Source organism: Sceloporus occidentalis, unplaced genomic scaffold, assembly GCF_023333645.1.
Source record: "Sceloporus occidentalis isolate IW3139 unplaced genomic scaffold, rSceOcc1.0.p SCAF_106, whole genome shotgun sequence".
Lineage (NCBI taxonomy): Eukaryota > Metazoa > Chordata > Lepidosauria > Squamata > Phrynosomatidae > Sceloporus > Sceloporus occidentalis.
This window is the reverse complement of record NW_028317086.1, coordinates 1,863,483-1,886,818: the sequence shown is the minus strand read 5'-3', so window position 1 is coordinate 1,886,818 and position 23,336 is coordinate 1,863,483. Positions and strand designations below refer to the sequence as shown.

Sequence of the window (23,336 nt, the reverse complement as noted above, 5' to 3'; positions counted from 1 at the left end):
CTCCTCATTTCAGATGCATGAGAAGGAATCTGGAAGATTCCTTTCATGCTATCCAGCACCCACCCTCCCAAACACGCCTCCCCTCGTCCTTCTTCCAACCCAACTCTATAAAAGAAAGGTAAAGTGAACAGGCACAGAAGAGGGAATTAGTACTTCAACAGGCTGAGTCTCATAGAACCCTGTATTTGCTTTGCTGGCCGCATACATTTATATACTTTTATACTTTTAAAAAAGAATCATATATAATTTTAGTAAGATATTTCAGAGCTCCTAATTAGTTATACAGTGTCAGCATATTTTACAGTGCAAGACAATGGGGTCTCTTGGTCTTCAAATGATGCTCTCACTTCTCATATGGGTGGCACAAGGAAGCCCCCAATATCGGAAAACCAATGACCGCCAAGGACAGTGCACCTATACTTTTACTGTACCCAGTCCCAGAGAAGGCAGCTGTACAGAACCTGGAGAGGCTATGACAGCCATCCAAGACCTTCAGCGTGAAAACTCGGTCCTTCGTCAAGAGATGGACTTAGTAAAAACCAGGATCAGTTTGCTGGAGAAGGTGGTTAACCAGTTTCTTGGAGCAGAGGTATCTGGGTTCCCAACCCCTGTCCCCCAAGCTCATGAAAATTTGAGACAAGAGGTAGAGAGACTGAGGATGGAAAAGGATGAATGGGAAGGACAGAGAGGTAGCCTGGAGATGGCTTATTCTGACCTGTTAAAGGAGAAGTCTACTTTGGAAGAGGAAAAGCAGACACTGAATGCGAGGTTGGAAAGAGTTCTTCAAGGACAATGCCCTAAGGTTGCTGAGGTTTCCAGGGCCAAGGAGCAGCAGATGTCACCAAGACAAAGTGAGTACCTCAGCAAAGATTAATTTTATACTTAAACAGAAGTTCACAATGTTTGCAGGTAGAAACCTATGGGTTTGTCGTGGGCAACTTGAATATGTAATGTCCCCAAGTAAGAGTATATCACTTTTTTATGAGATACCTTTAATGCAAATGAAACTGCCCCATCATTTTATATTTGTATTCATTTGCTAATACATGTTATCTTGTTCTGCCATATATAAGTATGCTTTGGCCTTAGGTTTGTGCGAGTGGTGCAGTAGGGCACCACAAAGAAGGGGGCACCACATGGTCCCCTATAGCACCCCTTACATAAATGCTGAGGAATCACTAGGTATGTGTCAACGTATGTAAATGTGCGTGAGACTGGATATGGATACATCCATAAGAACATGTCACTGTGTGTGACAATAAGTGTGCTAGTTTATGCATTTGTCTTTATGCATGTATTATGTACACAACTAGCTTACAAGACTATCGGTGTGCATGTTTGTCAATGTCTGTTATCTTTTTTAGGTAGATGCCATTCTGTGGATTTTTCTTGATAATAACAATATATATATATATATATATAGCCCAACTATCTAAAATCTGTGTCCACAATGCTGTTTTCACTGGTATATGCAAACTTCTAATATCATCATGTGTAGCAGCCTTTTATATAGTATAGCAGAATATGTTAGCTCTTTATTCCTAACATAGCCTGATTATGGTAGGTGAGGGACCTGCATCAAGATGCTTAAGGACATATGGACACCAAAGTAGGACCCTTTCCTGTCCTTTCAGCCTTGCACTTAATTTAATAGAAAGGGGTGGAGGATGTAAATGTGGTAGGACATCACTTGAATCTCATAGCAGAGCCCACCTCAATTCTAGGGTCCATGGGTAGTCACTGATGGTGAGAAGCCTGCAACACAAATATCTGCTTCATTGAAAATAATGAGCATTTTGATGCTCTCCGGTTATTTTCAACACAAATCGCTTCTTCAAACAATAAGAGTGATTTAAATAATTTAGCAGAAAAGAGTTTGGTTTGTTATTGATAAAAATAGCATGTTGACACAGGAGTTTTCTTTTTACAAAAAATGAAATTTGATATTGGCAAATTAACTCATACACAACACAAAAATAATATCTGAAACTTGATATCTGTAAAACCGTCATTGTTTCCCAAAGAGTTTCCTACGCTGAAAGTGTTAATCCTATGGCTTCCAGGGGGGTAGGTAAAATATGTGATTGCACAATCCTGATCTCCCATAGAGTGATACCCATCCTTAAACTTCACTTCAAGAATTTTAAGATGATGATGCTAAGACGTTTTTGTCTAGAGACTTATAAATAATAACGCATGCGAGATTATAGTTCAAAAACTAATTTGAAGGGATGGAATTTATATCTTAATAATATTAGCGGGAGCTTGAAGAATCGCAAGTAATTTAAAAATTGACTTACGCATTATGTAGTGCTAGCTTAGTTCCTCACCCTGTAGAAACTATACTAATTAGTGAAGTAAGGGAGGAAAAAAATACAGCTCCCAGGCAAACTCTCCTGACAACTCCACCTTTTAGTGAATAGACCATTTTATTCAGAATATCCATATCTCTTGACAAGTGACGGCTTTCCCAAGGACTGTTTTTTTTTAACACAGTTGGCAATTGCTGTGTTGTAGTAAATGGTTAATAACTAAAGTGTTTGTTGTTTGTATATATATATACGAGAGAGTCCTAATAAACTGAAAACCAAGATACTTAGGTTTCAATAAACACTCCCTGTTAAAATTGAGATCTTGCTGCTATTAGTGCACAAAAACATTGGAAGACTTGAAGCAGATTGTTTTTAAGTGTCAGTTTGGCCTCATGAGGTCATATATCACAGATTATGTGCTTCCCATTTTCAGTGATGCTTTACCAATTAGCAAGATCTTGTAACGGGACACTGGAAAGTTCCCAGGATCAGGTGTCAGTGAGGTATTTATGGCTTGTAAGTGATGATTCAAATTTTAATTCCACAGGGCTGTGTGTTTAGAAAATACACATGTTGGTGTTCACTTCATGGAAGGCAAAATAAGAAAGTTAGTTGTGTTTAAATTAAATTATAATTAAAAGTGAGTCCGGTGGGTGGAAAGTATCCACCTAATATACTTGCTGAAGATTTTGATGGTCAACCTGCAACAACAACAACAACAGGCATTTATATAGAGCTTTTCTCCCAGTGGGACTCAAAATGCTTTACAGGGGTAGACATTAATGTGGAACAATAAAAGTGATGTAGCTGAATGCTTGGGAGAAACTATGAGTTGTAGTCTTTTATTTTTTTTTAAAAAGTCTCTAAAGATGAGGCTTCCTTGACTGAATGTGACTGAATGAGTGTTCCAGCGTGTAGGAGCAGCATGGCAGAATCCATTGGAGCCTGATTTTGTCCGCACTCTGGACACTGAAAGAAGAGAAAGATGTGTAGATTGAACGGGGCGAGTTAGAACATTTGGTGATAATAACTCTTTCAGGTAACAGGGGCCCTGGTTCTTTAGGGCTTTACATGTCAACAAGCCCATCTTAAAATAAATCCTCCATTTAATAGGAAGCCAATGGAGAGAGCAAAGAATTGGTGTGATATGGCATAAGCAGGGCAATAGAATATTTTTGTTTTCCCTTTAAGTGCCGTGGACTCAACATGGGGCTACCACTGTAACTAATAATAAGGTAATATTTCTACTCACTTGGCTATATACTATTGAAATATGAATGAAGAAAAACAAATTAGGGTAGATATCCCCTATTTTAAAATAAAAATTTTTTATAAGCTCAACATTTCTGGTGTCCTGCTGTGGTTTGACGCGTAGAGAGCTCATGGCCCAACCCAGGAGGGAGCATGTTTGGGTGGCGTGTGGGACTACCCACCAGGGACCACCCACCACACCTGAGGGGCCACCAGGTGGCACTCAGCTGCAGAGCATCACAAAATGACCATGTGGGAGCTGCACACTGCCTGCAAATGTGGGACAGTGTATAAAGGGCAGTTCTGGTGCAAAGCCTTTATAGAAATGTAATCCTCATAGAAATCTACAGCCTATTCTTGTTGATTTTTCAAGTTTTACTATTTTGCAAGGGTATATTTTAATAGGAAACAATCCCTACAGACATTTTAGGAACATGTAAGGTAGCAGTGGACGCTTGGGTGCTGGCAGGTCCAGAAAGGTCTTAGGGCACACCAAGAGCCTTAGCTAGCTCCTTTTTCGCCCAAGGCAAGAATGGAAAGTTGTGCCCCCTCAGCAATTTTTTTTCCAGAGGTGTTTTTTTTACACTGCCCTTACACACACCTGACCATTTACACGTATATATATATATATATATATATATATATATATATATATATACACTGCCTGCCTTTACACACACACATATGCATGAGCTTACCAACACACACATATTTACACATACACTGCCCTTACACCCCTTTCTCCCCAACTCTTACCTTTCTCATCCTTAATCCTCCATCCTGTTGTGGGAGCACCCTAATAACTATGGGCCGGCTATTGATGCAGAGCGCGGGGGTATGACTCCATATCCTGGCGCTCAGCATCCTTTTGCCGGTGCATAGTGATTAGAAAGTATGGAAGCTGAGGTCTGAAGTGACAGATCTTGCGCTCCCTAATGTTGGGCCAGATAGAGGGGGATTGTTATCTTCCCAACCAGTGCTGCAGCTGCTGATCGGGTGGCTGTGCGCCATCTCGCAGCTGCTCCTGAGGCGAGTGCCTCTCTTGCCTCACCCTTCCTACACTGATAGTGTCTATTTAATATGAAGTAAAAAATATATAGTGAAAGTACCAGTGTCTCCACACACGTGATATCAAATTGTGAAAATTTTTTTTTTAAATATATATAATGAATGGAAAATACTTCCCATTTTTGTCTCATAAAGCATATATAAACCAACTGAATACTTTGTGAAGTGTGAAACTAATGTTTTCTGTATTTTCAGCATCCCGTTGGGGAGCAGATGGTACAGGATACCAGGAGCTGAAGTCTGAATTAACTGCCCTACCAGCTTCTAGGATGATTCCAGAGGATCGCTCTACCATCCAAAGTGCAGAGAACACAAACTCTGGTGGTAAGGATTTTTATTATTTCTTTTTCAAAATCATCTATTGTGGGAGTCAAAACATTCTAAATATTTTCCAATAAATGTAGTTAACATATAATATTCCATTATGAAATCCCCACCAGACCATAAATGTAAGGCTTAACACATCATTAAGTTAACCAGTGAAAATATATGTTTCCAATTATATTGTGCAACCCAAGTATGATTTACACTTGATTTTTTCATGTAATACATGCTCTTAAAAAACAATAGCGATCACAATTAGGGCAACAAAAAAAGCTGATCTACTCCTTTTAAGATGAAATAATTACCATAAATATGATCACTCCACAATTTCTGTTAGTTTTATATTCACACAACATTAATTTACAATGAAATAAAGAACAATAATGGAATGACTTGATTTCTTTGTAGGTGGCTGTGGGGAACTCATCTGGATTAGTGAACCTTCTACCTACAGAAAGGCTGATAACATTGCTGGGAGATATGGAGTATGGATGAGAGATCCTGAGCCAGTATCCCCCTTTACCCTAGAAACCATCTGGAGGGTCAATACTGTAGGAGCAGATATACGTCAAGTCTTTGAATATGAGAACTTAGATCAGCTTGTCAAAGGTTACCCAACTAAAGTTTATGTTTTGCCTCGTCCCATGGAGAGCAATGGAGCTGTTATCTACAAAGGCTCTCTTTATTACCCCAGACGCAAATCTAGAATTCTGGTTAAGTATGATTTCTTGACAGAAACAGCTTCTGTTCAGAGGGAACTTCAAAATGCTGGTTACCATGGTAAATTTCCTTACTCTTGGGGTGGATATACTGACATTGACCTTGCTGTTGATGAGACAGGTCTCTGGGTGATCTATAGCACTGAGAAAGCTAAAGGGTCCATAGTCATATCTCAACTGGACCCTAATACTTTAGAAGTTAAGCAGACCTGGGAAACTCCCCTGCGTAAGCAGTCGGTGGCCAATGCATTCATGATCTGTGGTACTTTATATACTGTTGGAAGTTATTCATCCACCAGTACCACAGTCAATCATGCTTTTGACACTCACACAGGTGTCCATCGTCAAATAAGTGTCCCATTCCAGAATCAGTATGCTTATGCCAGTATGATTGATTATAACCCGACTGAGAAAAGAATTTATGGTTGGGACAATTACAATATGGTAACTTATGATGTGAGGTTGTCCAAGATGTGAGTTGAAGCCAAGAATGCATAACATTTTAAAGGGAAGGGTGGGTGAGTGGCTGGTGGCAGAGGGAAGGCTAAGCTTTACCACAGTTAGGCAGTTGAAAGCAAAGAAAAATAACCACTTATGCACTGTCCTATAATATTCGCTGTGCTTTGGTCATTGGATATTGTCCCTCTTCTGCAGGAAAAAAAAAACATCCGACAATTACGGAGAGGAAAAAAACAATGCTTTGTAGAATTATGTGACATTCAGAGCTGCTATTGAAATCTTAATTCTATTTAAAACCACATTTATATTACATGTTTCATTTTTATAATTGAGATTTATTGATTAGAAGTTCATAGTGAGACAGAATATTGAGGCACAGGTTAGAAAATACTATTTATGATGGGGTAAAATTCCAATTACTTTGTTAGTAAATCTGAAAGAATGCAGAATAGAAATACCAAACCTCAATGTGAGGCAAGGAGAAGAAAATGAGAAAAGCTCCACTAAGGTGGCCTATTATGCTAAATATTACTAGTGAATACAAAGCAATGGCAATATCAGGCATGCCGGTCTAAGTCCTCTGGATCTAAAACTCTGTTAGAGTTTCACAAAGAAAATTTAATTGTTAACTCTGTGGCGTAACAAAGTTGCGCTTGTAGCTCTCCGGGACTAGAGCTCAACACCCAGGAATGGTAAAATCCTTATTATAAAACACAAACATAATGTTGTAAATCAAAAATACAGTTAATGTGGGTTGCAAGAGTGGGTTGGGATGTAAAATGTACCCTGGTACTTTTAGACCACTGGCCCATATATAATATGAATGCAACTGCCTGCTGGATACAAGTAGCCGCATGATACAATTTTTTAAAAAAATGAAACTTAAGGAAGAAGTGTAAATTGAAGCTATATGTTTCAAGCAGGCAACTGCATGCAACAATGGCGCAAGTTTAATAGTGGGTGGATGAGGGTTATTGGGCCCTAACCCATTGGGCATTTGCCTGTTTTGTTTGATAACCAGTTCAGGTTTGCTTAATTGGACCCAAGGCTCTGGTATAGCAACAACTGCCCATCTTATACCATTCACATATTTAAGGTTGAAAGCTCACATGGCACTGAAACATACATTACACATATTACTTATTCGTAAGTTATACGAGCTCTGATGCCATCCAGATACACTCCATTTTTGCTTTATTGCCAGGAATAGAAACTAATTTTCCCATATCCCTATATGAATAAATTAGTAGGAATGCTAAAAACCGTATTTGCTCGATAAGACAACCCCCCAAAATCTGAATATTAATTTAAAAAAAAGAAAAAGCCTGATTATAAGACCACCCTAAAGGAAAAAAGTTTAATTCATGTAAACTTTTTTTTTTGTTTGTTTTTATTTCCTTTTATTTGCCAACCTGCCCCCAGAAATGCCTTATACCCCCTATATGCCACTTTCCCTCTCTGATATGCCTTTTATCCTCCTATATGCCACTCTGCCCATGTAATGCTTTTTAACCCCCTATATGCTACTCTGCCTCCAGAAATGCCTTATACCCCTATATGCCACTCTGGCATATAGGGGGTTAAAAGGCATATCATGGGACAGAGTGGCATATAGGGGTTAAAAGGCATAACATGGGGCAGAGTGGCATATAGGGGGTCACTTACACACCAAGACACTAATATACCCACTTACATACCCACTCTGACACTTAGATACCCAGACACTAATATACACTCAAGCAACTAAGGCACTTCACTCACTGTGATGCCTCACCAGGCGCTTACTGCAGCTCCCACGGGATCGCACACAATGACCTCCAGAAAATTACCGGATCCGCTGATGACTTTGGGACGGTACAGTGCCGCCGGGGTCCCGGTGTTTCTTCTGATCTCTCCGACCGGCTCTGCTTCCCCGGGAGTGGGCGGGCTATCCCAGCAGTGAGAAGGTACGCACATATGCAACCTCCGCTGCTGTCCGCAGCAGCTGGGGTTATCAGACAGGAGGATCCAGGTCCCCTGCAGAGATGCAGGAGATCTGGATCTTAGTCTCATAGTCAGACCTCTATTATAAGACGACCCCGATTATAAGACGAGGGGTATTTTTCTGAAAAAAACCTCGTTTTATAATCGGGCAAATACGGTATTTGCCATTATTTGCCAATATTTGCCTAGTATCTGCACCCATTTATCTTATACATTTTTGTTAAATATTCAAAGGAAGGGGCACAAAGATATATATATATATATATATATATATATATTGGGGGGTAAGGGAATTTGGTAGCAGAATTCCCCCCCCCCCATTTTGAAATGTATTCTGGAGTGATCTGTAAATGTCATAATGCCATAATAAGAGTTTACACTGTAAACTGTTCTTTGTGTATACTCATTGTATGTGTTAGAGCATGAAATACAGCATACTTTGCAAAATTTCAAGTAATCTTATGGATCAGGTGAAAGCGGTTGGCTCTATCTCCTTTCATATATAGACCTAAATGCAAATAATTAACACAATATTTTGCATATGGTTTATGTCGGTTGAGCTATTGATCTGTATATTTTCTCATTTATCTCATAATCCTGCTAGTACAATACACAAGTTATTATCGTTCACATTTCCACTAGATTTAGTTTCAAAGAGAAAATAGCTAGCGAAAAACTTAAACGGAAAGCTTAATTTCAAATGTTATAACTTCAAACATACAAAGGGGAAATTAACCTTTAAAAGGGACACCAAACCTTTAAAATAATTTAGCTATTTGTAGAAAAAAAAAAGTCAATATAATTTTTGACAAACATGGATAATAGGCAGAAGGAGCACATTACAATTTGTCTCTGGAGCAAAACCAATCCTAATTTTCATCAATTAATGGAAGTAAAGTAGTTTAGATTCTGTTGACTGGATGTGGAAACATAGGTGTCTTACAGCAATACCAGAGAAACAGGTTTAAGTTTTATGTATGAGTAGGGAAAACACCTGGTCACTTAGAAGGTATGTCCCACTTTCTCAGAACTCAAAGGGCTATTAGAGCAATAACTCAATGTTATTTTTAAGGTTTGTATTTGTAATAAACATCCTTCAAGTCAATTAACCTTTATTTACCATAAAAATAGGCAGCAGAAAAAAAGAGAAACAGTTAAACGCATAGTAAATACCGTATTTGCTCGATTATAAGACGACCCTGATTATAAGACGACCCCCCAAATCTTAATATTAATTTAGGAAAAAAAGAAAAAGCCTGAATATAAGACGACCCTATAGGAAAAAAGTTTTACCAGTAAATTTTAATTCATTTAAACACTTTTTTTAATAAAAGCTATGCTTGAGAAAAATATTTTGGTTTTATTTCCTTCTATTTTCCAACCTGCCTCCTAGTTATGCACATCTGCCCCAGAAGTGCCTTATACCCCCTATATGCCACTGTGCCCCATGATATGCCTTTTAACCCTCTAAATGCCACAGTGCCCCATAATATGCCTTTTAACCCTATATGCCACTGTGCCCCATGATATGCCTTTTAACCCTATATGCCACTCTGGCACTTAGAGGATTAAAAGGCATATTATGGCATATAGGGAGGTTTAAGGCATTTCAGGAGGCAGAGTGGCATTAAAGGGGTTAAAAAGCATTTCACAGAGCACTCTGCCTCCAGAAATGCCTTACACCCCCCATTTAACACTCCCCCTCCCTCTTCCAAACTTACCGGTGCTTCTGAGTTGGGGGGGCGCATAACACAGGAGGATCCAGGTCCCCTGCATCCTCCTGTGTTATGCCCCCCCCCCCCCCTCCAATTTACCGGTGCTTCTGAGTCCCCAGTGCTTAGTCCGGGCAGCGTGTAGAGCTCTACGCGATTGTATCGTGTAGAGCTCTACGCGATTATATCGCGTAGAGCTCTACATGCAGCCCGGACTAAGCACCGGGGACTCAGATGCACCGGTAAGTTGGGTCGGGGGTTAACACAGGAGGATCCAGGTCCCCTGCATCTGGGTCCCCAGTGCTTAGTCCGGGAAGCGTGTAGAGCTCTACGCGATTGTATCGTGTAGAGCTCTACACGCAGCCCGGACTAAGCACCGGGGACTCAGAAGCACCGGTAAGTTGGGGGGGGGGGGTTAACACAGGAGGATCCAGGTCCTCTGCATCGCTGCGGGGGATCTGGATCTTAGTCTCATAATCAGACCTATTTGAGGTCTGATTATAAGACGACCCTGATTATAAGACGAGGGGTATTTTTCAGAGCATTTGCTCTGGAAAAAACCTCGTCTTATAATCGAGCAAATACGGTATGTTTTTGTAAATGATGTCCTGTTTTTGTAAGTCATTATTTTATATAAATATGCATTCCTTTTAAAATTTATAATAAATAAGCAATATAATTACTGTGATGTCATTAATTGAACCAAACAGGGATCCTTAATAGAGCATTTGTGAATGCCCTAAAGATCAAACATATTTTTTGAATACGTAAGAAAAAAAATGTAATAATGGTTAATATAACATGTTACATCTATATGTAAAATATAGTCTGTGCTAATAATAATGCAGATGACTTAATTGCTGTACAGAAATAGCTAAATAAAATAAACCCAAAAGCATGCATACATGTTTGAGTTCTTTATTTCATATAACACTTTATCTGTCTTTTACATTTGCTTTGCTATAAAGCAGGGGCGTCCAACATCCGGCCCGCGGCACCTCGAGGTGCGGCCCGCGTGAGACCGGCAGCCGACATCATAAGAGCCCTGCTACTTACCTGTGGGAGGGTCTTTTGTACTGCACAGAGGAAGCGGAACTCAGCAGAGTTCACGTGACATCACATGACTCTGCTCCCGTCCTGCTTCCTCTGTGCAGTACAAGAGAACGCAGAGGGAGGCCACGCCCCCTGCTGAAGTCTGTGAGCGGCGTCGAGAAAGCTGCAGTGCAGGTAAGGGAGGGTGTTTGAATGAGTATGCGTAATTGAGGGAATGAATGAATTTGTGTGTGTGTGTGATAGCATGGGTGTGTAAGTGCTGCAACCTAGGCATGATGGGACTGTGATTGCTGTTAGCAATCAATCACACTCCTATCATGCCAAGTCAGCCAGTACATACTGAAACCTGGCTAGCTGCCCCCCTTATGTATTGATGCTGCAAGCAGTATGGGGTCTGCACATCACTTACAGCCACCCTGTACTGCATGTACTGGCTGACTTGGCACGATAGGAGTGTGATTGCTAACAGCAATCACAGTCCCATCATGCCTAGGTTCCAGCATTTACTGGTTGCCTGGGTATAAAAGGAGTGTGATTGCTGTTAGCCAAGTCATATTGTTGATTTTTTTTGTCCAATTTTGGTATGTTACTTTCAATAAAAGTGTGTGTAACTTACTTTTATTAAAACTGTGGGATTATTTTTATTAAAGGTGGGGGGGGGGTTGGTTTCGGCTAAGTGAACCCTGAATTTTCAGTTTTGGTCCAGAATTTTCATTTTGGTGCATCCCTAGGATAAATAGAACTTTCATTTTTATTTTACTCATCCAGAATACTGAATTTGTAGTCACAAAACTTTCTAGGCCCAGAAATCAGTGAGAGGAAAAGTAAAGGTTTTGTGTCATTTACTTTATTTTAATCTGCATATTTTATTAAAGGCCATATTTTCTCACAGTGAAAAAGGAGTGCGGCCCGCACACGTATACAATTCTGATGAAGTGGCCCACTGCAGAAAAACCTTGGACACCCCTGCTATAAAGCATAAGCTTGACATCAATAGAGTATAGTTAACATAAGATATTGATTTTTCCAGACTGAGACTTCACATAATTGTACATTGGAAGTGCAAGGTAACAAATACATATTTGTTAGATTTCATCAATGCTGCTGAGTAGCCACATATTCCAAGCTATCGTTCTCAACCAATGTGATATTTTTATTTTAAAGTTATTAATAAGATTTGCATAATTGTGCAAAGTAAACATTAAAAACAAAACAAAATATACCAGCCACACTTTTTTTTTTTTTTAATCTTGTATCTAAAAACACAAGGAAGACTCATTTAGTCCCTTTGGTACAACAGTGTCCAGTGTCACAATCCTAATCGCTTCTCTGCGTAGTAGTAGTTCAGATATGCCCCCGCCTCGTAGGTAGTACATGATCAATAACTATGAAATGTAATGGAGAGAGGGAGTTTCTCCAGAAAAGGAGTTTTTGGCAACCAGTTTTTTAGTCATTCCATCTCTATAGGCTGTTGTGGCAGATCTATGTCCAGGCAATCTCTGTCAAACTTAATCCTATGTCATATGGCATATTGTTCATGTGGATGAGAGAAACAAATACCAGGGGTCATATGTCAACATGTCACACAACCTAAACACCTGTATGAACCCCCAGCTGTAGCATAACTAATGGGCATATATTTATCTACTAGGTCAGTCTATCAATAGATCATCAATATACAATTTTAACAATTTTGTTGGTGCCAGTGTGAGACATCATAGGAAGTACTAATCTTTGTGGCTTTATCCTGCTCTATGTGACTGCACATACCTCACAACAAGGGTCGAGGCTCGACCCTGACTTTTTGATTTCAGGACTCAAACCTCTTTGAAATGTCACAAGGCTATAGCTGTAAAGCAATATTTAATGTTGCATCAGTAATTAGCTGCCATCTATAAATGAAATCAGAGTTGCATTACAAAATATCTAAGTAAATATAAGGCGAGATGTCTTAAAATCTCATAACACACTTGCTCTTACACGCATGGTCTAATTAGAACGGAAGTTACATTACATGTGTATAATACACATCAACTGTTCCTTCAACTAAAAGTTATATTTGCTAAGCCATGGAGTTACAGACAGGGGTGTCCCCAGGGTTTCCAGTACCTTGGGCAAAATGCAAATATTACTGAGTACTTTTTATTGCTCTATTTTTATAAGACTTCGGATAAGCCATTGGGGCATCTATAATTTTGTCATAAACGTTGGAACAGCCTGCTATCCAGCTGATTAAGGATCAATACTAGAACAGAACACCATCCACTTTAGTTGAACTCTGTAAGACACAGTAGTTAAGGAATGTAACAGATTCTGTAGACACCCACTAAATCGTACTTACTGCCAGCGCAGGATATGAGCCAGTTTTATTCTGTTTGGCCATTTTGTTTTCTTAATCTGACTTTAGGGGTACCCCCCCACAAGAGTCCAAATTTGCCTAGTGGAAAGCAATGCCGGCTGAGCCAACAATAAAAGGTAAACGGCATTGGTGCCCCAAATTTAGACTGAATGGTAGAACATTTCATCCTCATTGTTGTACTTTTCCTATTTAGATACAAAGCTTTAGTACCTAATTCTGCTCACTGCCACTAATGTATTTGGTTAGATTTACTGTAATTTACTGGTTCACCAACATCCACAACCCATTAGAAGACCCATTTTTGGAGCATACAGTAACATATCAATAAAAACAGGCTGCATGAAATTTTATACAAATTTATTTATATGTAGCAAAGTACCAAAACAAATGCCAAGCCACTAGCCCATATTTCCAAATAACCTTTAAGCTGCAGGATAGGTCTCCTTTGCTCCTCCAGCAACCATATCAGCAGGGGACGGTGGGGGAGGTGGAGGAAAAAATGTAATTGGAGAAGAAATGGAAGGATGCACAGCATATTCCAGGTAACTGACATAGATAGGAGTCATGTTGTCCAATAAACAAGGTTTCTTCTCAAAAACAGCCCCATTCTCATTGTATCTCATTATCCTGTGAAAATAAATGCATTAAGCCAACTGCAAAGTTCCCTGGTCTTATCCAAATGCCATTTGAACAAGCCTCCCCTTGCCACCATAAGAAATGTCTTTTCAATATCAGCAAAGCTCATATCCGGACTATTCACGCTAACATTTGCTTAGTAAACCTGAAACTCTAGATACTGAAGTGGTAAAACCATAATGTGATTTTACCCAACCATTTAAATCTGCTTTTCCATTTGTGTCATACAACAATATTTATAGAGGTTGGGGCTGTGACAAATGGTCCCCCATTAATTTAAAGGATACATCAACTAGGCACTGAAGCTTTTGGCCAGGTTTCTATAAGAATCTCTGGGTTCGAAGGAGATCTGTTAATCACTGACGGCCCCCCCATAAGACATGGGAAGCTATTCAAACACCCTTGTGAGTACACCAAGACTGAAATTCCCAATTGTTACCTCTGGCACATGGTAGAGCGTCGACCCAACATTGCCATTGCACAGTCTTTGTATGAGATTACATTTGTACTGTTGCCGGTAATCTCTTGCACCCTCTTCTTCCAGTCTGCCAATGTTCTGAAAACACCAAGACCTCGAGTCAGGACATGGAGGGAAACATAATCTGTAAATAAACAATAGCAGTCAGATGTTGTATAGTAAAATAGGCAAGGAATAGAATATATTGTGAGAACTACCTCTTGAACCACCAAAGTTGCCACGTTAGTAGATGTATTAAAGGAATAGGACTGTTGTGATTTGGAGTGAGGGAATGTTTTATGTTATATGAAAGTTTCCCTGGAACAGGTTTTTAAGATTCACAGGTTGATTGCTCCTTGTGTTTACGGGAGGTCTTAGAGTATATATACACATGCTGAAATAACAGCACTTAGTTTTTTGGTAGGCCTCATATTATACATTTGTATTATTTGAGCCTGAGACTAGCTTAGCGCACCGACATTTTTTCTTTTCCTTAGTTTTTTAACAACATAGCCCTCAAAGTCTGTGCATTCTTGAAAGGTAAATACATACCGATCTCTCCTCTGCTGGTGGGGTCATGTTTCATGAATGCATCTTGGAAGGAGAAAAGAAAAAAAAAATTAAATCTGAACACCCAAATTATAAATGCTTTATTACATTTTGTTTTAAAACCTATGATCTTTGAGTTGAGCTATCAATTAAAAAAATGAAGTTGCATAGTCACATTTATTTATTGTTTTATATAGTGCCATCAGATTCCATAGCACTGTACAACAGATAGACAGGACATTAGTATATAGCAAAAATTTGACTTACAGGAACAGATGAAGAGGGCCCTGCTCAAACGAGCTTACACCAGGCTCATTCGTTTAAGGATGTTTCACTGAGTGTGGCAGTCCAATGGAAGCAGTAATGCTGCACACTAAGACAAGGATGATTCACAATGGCAGGGTAGATGAAGTACATCTACCTTATCAGAGCCAATAACACTGCTGAGAGCATTTCAGGGCCCCGCTGCTGTCCAGCCATGACTGTTTGGAGTAGTGTGGCATCAAACATGGCATGAATGGCCATTCAGGAAGGTCACTCCCTTAGGAGATTTATACATGCCGGGGGGGGGGGGGGGGGGCAACACAGACAGACACTGAGCACAGTATATTGTTGAGGGCCCTGGAGCTTTAACTCAAGGAGTCTATAGGGAAAAGGCCATTGATGACAACTGGTGCCTAATGTACTGTGTAAAGGATGCTTTCTAGTTTGCCATGACCTGCCTGGTGTAGAGGAGGGAGCAGGTTTCCGTCCAAGATTCCCACTGACTCATCAATAGCCTTCTGAGAAGCAGTGAACAGTCCACAAGAGGACTAGTCCCACTCCTCCTGCCCTATTTGCCTTTTCAACGCCGATATTTACCACACCACCACTCCAGCCACCTGGCTTGTGTCTAATATGTCAAACCAAATGCATGTCGTCTGGGAAATTTAATTGTAGTTTAACATCAAACTGGAGTTTGTCTTTTCTTTTGAGACTGGAAGGTTTAAATTTAGAATATATCAAATATTGATGTGTTCATCTGAAAGGAGGGCTTTCTTTGTATGAAAGCACCAATGACCTTTTAACAGGTTGAAATATGCCAATTCAGTTCACAAAACGCAAGTGGCAGCCCTGGTCAACTGCAACCTCATGGAAGGAGATGCATTTCTGTGCGCCATGTTTTTACACTCTTGTAGTGCACGGTCTAGCATATTCAGCCTCTGTTCATTTCTATCCACCATGATGCATTTTCAGCAGAGAGCTCCATTAAACCGATTGCTAGCAATCCAATTCTGCCCGTTCTCTTTCCATAGCCTCTTTCAGTCTTACAGTCTTTTACATTTAAACGGATGGGGTCATGAGTGCCCTTTGCTAACTGGGCTACCTAGAATGCCTTTTAATATACATATAAACTAGACTAATTTGCATTGGGTAAAACTGAAAATTATATGTGCTCCAGAGGTGTGTGTGTATTGGAAAGGGAAGGGGGATATAAACATACAGCTTCCTTAATAGATAATTAGAAAAAGTATAGACATATGCCAAACCGGTACCTGCCTTTTTGTTGGGGGGAAAAGCCCAGGCACAAAAGGAGCTTATTCATATACCACTTACATTTGAGTTTCTCTAGCTTGGCAGGCAGGTCTGTGATATCCCGGAATGGCTCATCTCCTATGTACTCCTGTATCAAAGAGACATTGTTCTTGTTTTCAGGACTTTCTAAGAATTTCTGCCTACCACACAGCTCAAAACAGCTTTTATCCATTAGTATCAGATGTTGCACTTCATGCAATTTATGGTTTATAAAGTATAACGGAAATACTAACTTGATGTAAACAGGGCACTTCTATTTAACACTTAAAGGGACACACCAGTATCACAGGTAGAATACCCAACAATTAATGCATTTTAAAGTACTTCATAAGTACTCATATGCGTTTGCTAAACCTATATAATCAGCATAAAAATTAAGCCACTAATTAAACCTCCGTGATCTGACATTTTACACCACTAATGAGCCATTGGCATAAATTGGAAGAAGCTTTCTATACGTGTGCTCAGTGGTGTCCCATTGGACCCTATCCCCAAAATGCTTGCCAAGCAAGCACTGGAGGTGACAGTAATTATATCACATATGTACATATTTATTACCAAACACAAGCAGGAACCGCAATAGTCTTATTTATCATACAAACCCAGCAGCCTGTGTTTAGTTGCGCACTATTACAGCCACATACATAAACTTCCAAGACATATTTAGAAAACAGGATGCATACAATGTGGGTAATGATACAGACTAACCTTGTTGGCATGATCAATGTCCATCTCTAGCTTCTCACGTCTTTTCAACAGTTCTGACAAAATACAAATATTTTTTGACATAAATTGTACTACACAAAAACAACTAAAGCATTAAGAAATATATATATATATATATATATATATATATATATATATATAAAAAAAACATGGCTTGGGCCCCATCTCCCAAAGCAGTGACTATAACAAGAAACAAATGCACTGTAATGGCAGATTGAGCTCTATAATTCAGGAAAGCAATTTATCACTTTGGAAATGGTTTGGCATTAACCACTTTACAAAAGAACACCAGTAAAATATATACCCATGTTTACAAATGCAAAGCCCCCTGCATTCCCACCTGAAGCCATTTTCTAAAAACTCCCAAGTCTATGCGATGCCCACATTTAAATAATCTTTTCCACACCCAGCAATCATGTGTATCTCGCAGACTACACCTGACGAAGCTGATCACTAACATACCAGGAAATTGCACGCTGGACGCTGGGGAGCCAGAGATATTTATTTATGTAAGTTGGGAAAGTTGTTTTATTTCTATAGCAGCCAATATAACTTAAACTGCAGGAACGTTCCATCGGTTGCTATGGTGATGAGACCACTTTTCAGAATAAGTGTGCTTTATAAATAAAACACCTTTGTTCCTCGGCCTGTGATATGTCTCGCCCTTGTCTTATATCTTGTGGGTATCGCAAAACCTATTTAACCCTTTCAAATCTAGTTTTTAGACACATCTCAACCGAAAACATATTTTATCATTTAAACACCTGTGATCACTATGATTTGTGTTGTGATGCGAGGAAGACGTTAGCACTTGTGAACTTGTCGGTTGTCATGACGATCCATGCTGTCATGGTGGATGCCATAGAACATCATTGTGGATTGGAAGTGGTTCATTGCAAAAGTTAATGGTATTTAAGGTTTAAGTTTATTATAAGCTGTAACAAAACTGTGAGATTTTTATTACATATAGTACGTTGGGTTTGTTCTTTAAGTACTAACAAAGAAACAATAGGCTATTTTTGCTAGGATGTGGATCATCAGACAGGGGGCTGCTTTTTGAGTTGTTCATCAGAATAGCATTAAGTTTTTCTGCGATGTCAAAGCACACCTGTAAGCGATTTCAACAAATCTTTTTTTTATTGTCTTTCTTTAACCCCTATGTGACACAGGATGTCCTATGGAACGTGCAGCAGTGCGCCCCCGTGTGCACCTCTATCTGCCGGTTCATGATGAGGGTTACTGCCTCATAACCCCCTCGAGTCATGTGATCGCTGTGATTGGTGATCATCCATGTCACAAACCCAATGTTAGTAAACATTATCTTTGTCTCCATGATCTGCCTCTCTCTCCTTTAATTTTGTGCTGCAGGGAGAGTGAGAGAACGTATTGATACATTGTTCCACAGCATTTACACTATATTTTAACCCCTTGATTGCCCACCAGATCACCCACTGACTTCCAAAACATTTCCCATCTTGGCATCTGTAAGAGCAGCTGTGTTCTAGGAGAACAACATCGGATGTTGACCAAATATCTGACACTTCAAATAACTTTGTTGCCCTTCTTGCACCTTCAAAATGAGTACCACAGATGAGTAAGAACTATGAGTACCTCCGAACACGGTGTGCCCTGAAGTTGCATCATGTCAAGCCAGCCTGTCATCAACTGTGAGAGTTATGAGCCTAATAATTAGTTTTTTTTTTTACTAAGTTTTTGACAATATAGTTTTGGAGACAAATAGATATGCCACACGATATCTGCCAGCTAACTCAGTCTACTGTAAGCTCCGGGACCACAGTGATCTCAGACAGATCAGGAAATTTTAGGCACTAAGCCTATTGATTAGATCTATCTTAACCTTTCTCATAGGTGTATACCCTAATAAAAGAACATCTTAGTTGATGAATCTCTGATAGGATTTAAGGGGAGGCTTATTTTTAAGCAGTACATCATATCAAAAAAATCACGATATGTGGGGAAATTCTCTAAATGATGTGAAAGCAGTACAGACTATAACCTGGCAAATATCAGGGAAATGATGACACCCACTGGAGGTTCACCTGAGGCCAGGAGAGCTTCTCCCCCATTGCTTCTCCTGTTGGCTGATCGCAATTATTGCAATCAGCAATGCAGGGCCATGAAGCCATGTTTACTGATCACATTATGATGAGCACAAACAGATCAGGAGGAAAGGGAAAAAATTAAATTGAAAGATAAAGGAAATTGAAAGATAAATGAAATTGATGAGGAGCCCAGTGATGTCACCCTTACATCACTGGCATACAAATGTATCAGATACCCCAAAGGGCTCCCAAGCCATAGTGTGCTAGGAACAGTGCAAAAAAAAAAAAAAATAATAAAAAAAAAGTGCCTTATAGCCCTTCCACTATAAGTAATTCAAAAAAACAACACCCCAATAGTATTAAAATACATAATATAGGTTAATGTGTAAAGCATGGACGTGGCCCTCTGAAACATTAATAATATATGCATGTTGGGTATGACTGTAATCAGGAGATGTTGCTAAACATAAATTGGGTTAATGTTCAGTTGTGGCTCTTACAGTACAGAAGAAAATTTAAGCAAAAATGTGTCTTTCTATATTCTCATCATTAAAAATGATTATGTTTTATATATTTCTATGATTTTACAAACAAACAGGGTGTGAGTGGGTGGAGCTATCAATAAACCCTGCCCTCTTTTGCACCCATAGCACATGGCTTGTCTGGCTCCTGGAAGAGCCTACATTATGCATTATTAGACAGTGCAGACAATAAGAGGATATCTTGTGCTCGTAAAATCATTCCTGAGACCTGGAGTTTGGATCAACGATTCGTTATATTTGTCAAGGTCTGTGGGCTTGAGGTTTGTTAGGATCCCATTCTTTATTATAAAATAATTTTTGAAAAAAAAGTCCTGATTTAGTACTACTTGGTATCGCACTAAAGACCGGTATGTTTGGGTCATAATGACATAAGTTATAGGCTTTAGCTATACAATTCCATTGCTGTACATTACTTTATGGCTTGGTGAGTATGCAGCGTATATTACTATTTCTTCAAGAAAACTGTCAATCAGTGTAGTGAAAAGGTCTTGGGGCAAACAGACACTTCATAAGCAATGATAAATGTACGTGTTTTTTTTAGGCAGATTGGAAAGTAGGCAGTCAGGTTTGTAAAAATGGTGTACATGTGTATTATATATAATGAAAGTTCTTGATTTCCCTGCATCAGAATAGTGAAAGGAACTTATTGAGAAATCTCTACATTTTGATATAAAAAAAAAGTTTTGTCAGACGTAGATAAAAAGTGATAGGTTAGCATAATATACAACACAAATACATCAAGTTAGTTGAAAATGCAAGGGACAATAAATGCTGGTAAGGTGATGGCCAATACAGCAACAATGAATATGGAATAATAAAGGCTGGCTTGGTGGTAGTTGCACATATAAGCGTTACTAATCCTGATTGGGGGGAGGGAAATTTGCAGAAATGTTGTGACCTCTCCAAATGGGAATCCTGAAGTGACCACAAGAGAAAAACTAACCACAAAGTAGAACCAGCAGGAGATCAAAACGATTGCTCAAAAAAGCATCTTTACCGCCAAAAGTGCCTACACAATGGGCATGTGAGCATAAGAACTCACAAGGTGAAAGCGAGTTCCTATGCTCAATTCACCTAAGAAGGTGAATTGTGATGAATCACCTTTTTGTTTTACATCATGTGGATGGCCGGGTGCATCGCTTCCCTGTTGAGCACATGATGCCAGAAGAAGGCAAGGCTGCAGACGCAATGTGATGCTTTGGGCACTCTTCTGCTGGGAAACCTTGGGTCCTGCCATTCATGCGGATGTTACTTTGACACGTTCCAGCAAAGATTTGTTCAGGAATGGTTGGAGGAACACAAGTTCAAGGTGTTGACTTGGTCTCCAAATCTCAATCCAATCGACCTTCTGGGGGATGCACTGGACAAAGACCTCACAAGTTACAGGACTTACAAGGACCTGCGGCCGGCTGCCAAAGCACACCTTCAGAGGTCTAGTGAAGTCCATACCCCGACAGGTCAGAGGTGGTTTGGACGCCAAGGGGGGGGGTGTGTCTATACAATATTAGGCAGGTGGTCATAAAGTTATGGCTGATTGATGCAAGCTACTCATCCACAAGGCACGGCCGAATCACCGGCTTACTGCTCAATTGCAAATTTTAATGCAGGTTGAGAGTATATGAAGACTTTAGGATGTTGAACAACTCTAACTTACTATAAAGAGGTTGGTTGTAGGTTTCATTTTGTACCAATATTACTGCAACTTCACAAACCAATAGAAAATAAAGTCAGCATGTGCATAAACAAAACTAATGTGACCTCCCAGCAAGCCCTACTGGCCCCAGGATTGTTTAATATCTGTGCTTTGGTTAATGCATTAGACAGACACTTTCACTTATAGAATACTTTATTAGTTCCTGTAATCAAACCTAAACGTAAATAAAGAGCTTACATATTTAATACAATGCATGTTTCTCCCCTTTCTTCTAACAGATCATGTGAGTGGACGAAAAAAAAAAAAAAAAAAAAAAAAAGGCAGATTGGCTGTAAATTCTGTACACTGCCAAACACATAAGCGGGAGAATTTTAAATGTCCTATGCTGTACCCATTAATTGCATTAAAAAAATACATTAAAAACCCAACAGGAAAAGTACAACTTAACCATGGCTGTGCCTCTGAAAGTACCTATGTGTATCAGCAACTATGGTATGCGCAAGTCAAAATGTAATTGTGATTTGAAATCATAACCATGAATTAAGTCAATGTTGCAGTGAATGGCATGTCAATAATAACTTAGCCTTCAATGCCACCAGTGGAGTTACAAGACTCAATTTTGTTACACCAGTTTTTAGTTTGAGTGTCAAACAGAATTTATTTTGATATACAGAGACAAACTAGTACTGCTGCTCTAACACTCAACTTTAATGGATGTATTTTATAATGCAGATTGTCCTTTGCTCTTGTGACCGAAACTGCCCTGTTTAAATATCATCTCGGACTTTGTTGAAACCTTTATAGCTTGCAAAAATCTGCCAGCTTCCCTGTCGTATGTACGATCTCCTCCCCAAACGAAGAACTTTACCACAAAATTGAATCATTTCATAATGTACAGTCTTGTGTAAGGTCCAGAATAATAGAGGTTTTTTTTTTCAATTTCTATTTTATTTAAAAAAAAAAAAGTTGCGATTTATCTTGATTTTACTTTCTGCCAAAAAAATAGTAACAAAAATGTGGTCAAAAGAAGGTTGAATTTTAAAGGTACAGTATACAGAGTGATATCTCCAAACAGTTAAGACAGCAGCAACACTGGCATATTTTAAATTGTTCTAGCTTAGCTGTGTTTAGAAGAAAAAAAATAAAAGATAACAGCAGCTAGGTCACTGACATTACACAGTAGACCTTATAATTGTCTTGTGGTAGCCAAAGTGAGTGTAAGTGGCTCAGACAGCTTGTATTAAACCTGGCAGATCAGATGCTTAGTGCCTTTTAATTCATCTGTCACCAGCGTATCCAACAGACTAGAACGTTTTTAGGAGAGTCTGACCGGTGTGATCTGAAAGACTAAACACTATTATTTTTCATTGATCAATGAGATCTGAGCCCAGAAGAAGTGAGCCCAATAGATGAAGCCAAACAGCAGAACCCTAAACAAGACCATAAAGCGTGTTTGGGTATATATGTATCATGTTTAATGCACGCTCATTCTGGTTCCGTGTGGCTAATGAAATGGAAAAACTCCACTATTATAGTGTTTTGTTTTTTTTAACCAACCATTCAATCCTTTACTGTAATCTATCGTCCCATGGTGTGGATTCAGGTTTCAGACTTTGACAGCCAGGGACAAACTGAGCAAAACTGGGGGTCAAAAAATAAACCCATCTGAACAGAAAAAAAAATAAAAAAAATAAAATCTTCTACCTCTCAGAACTTAAGATGCTGAAAGGGCCGCCAAAGCAGTCTCATTCACACAATCCTTAGCTAAACTGCTGCTGCTACACCCATATTCCTACTTTTATCAGCTGCTGTAACTCAGTAAACAAAACAAATGATAAAAAAAGATCAATATAACTCTGTAACGCTCAGAACATAACCATCTACATGCTGCCTT

General features: G+C 39.3%; 1 protein-coding gene across 1 annotated transcript; it reads left to right on the top strand.

Annotated features, from left to right (window-relative positions):
* The first annotated feature begins 313 nt into the window (after positions 1-313).
* On the top strand, positions 314-6,151 carry MYOC (myocilin). Its single transcript, XM_089497737.1, has 3 exons — positions 314-851; positions 4,827-4,952; positions 5,364-6,151. The coding sequence occupies exons 1-3, from the start codon at positions 314-316 to the stop codon at positions 6,149-6,151; spliced, it is 1,452 nt and encodes a 483-aa protein (XP_089353863.1).
* The last annotated feature ends 17,185 nt before the right edge of the window (positions 6,152-23,336 follow it).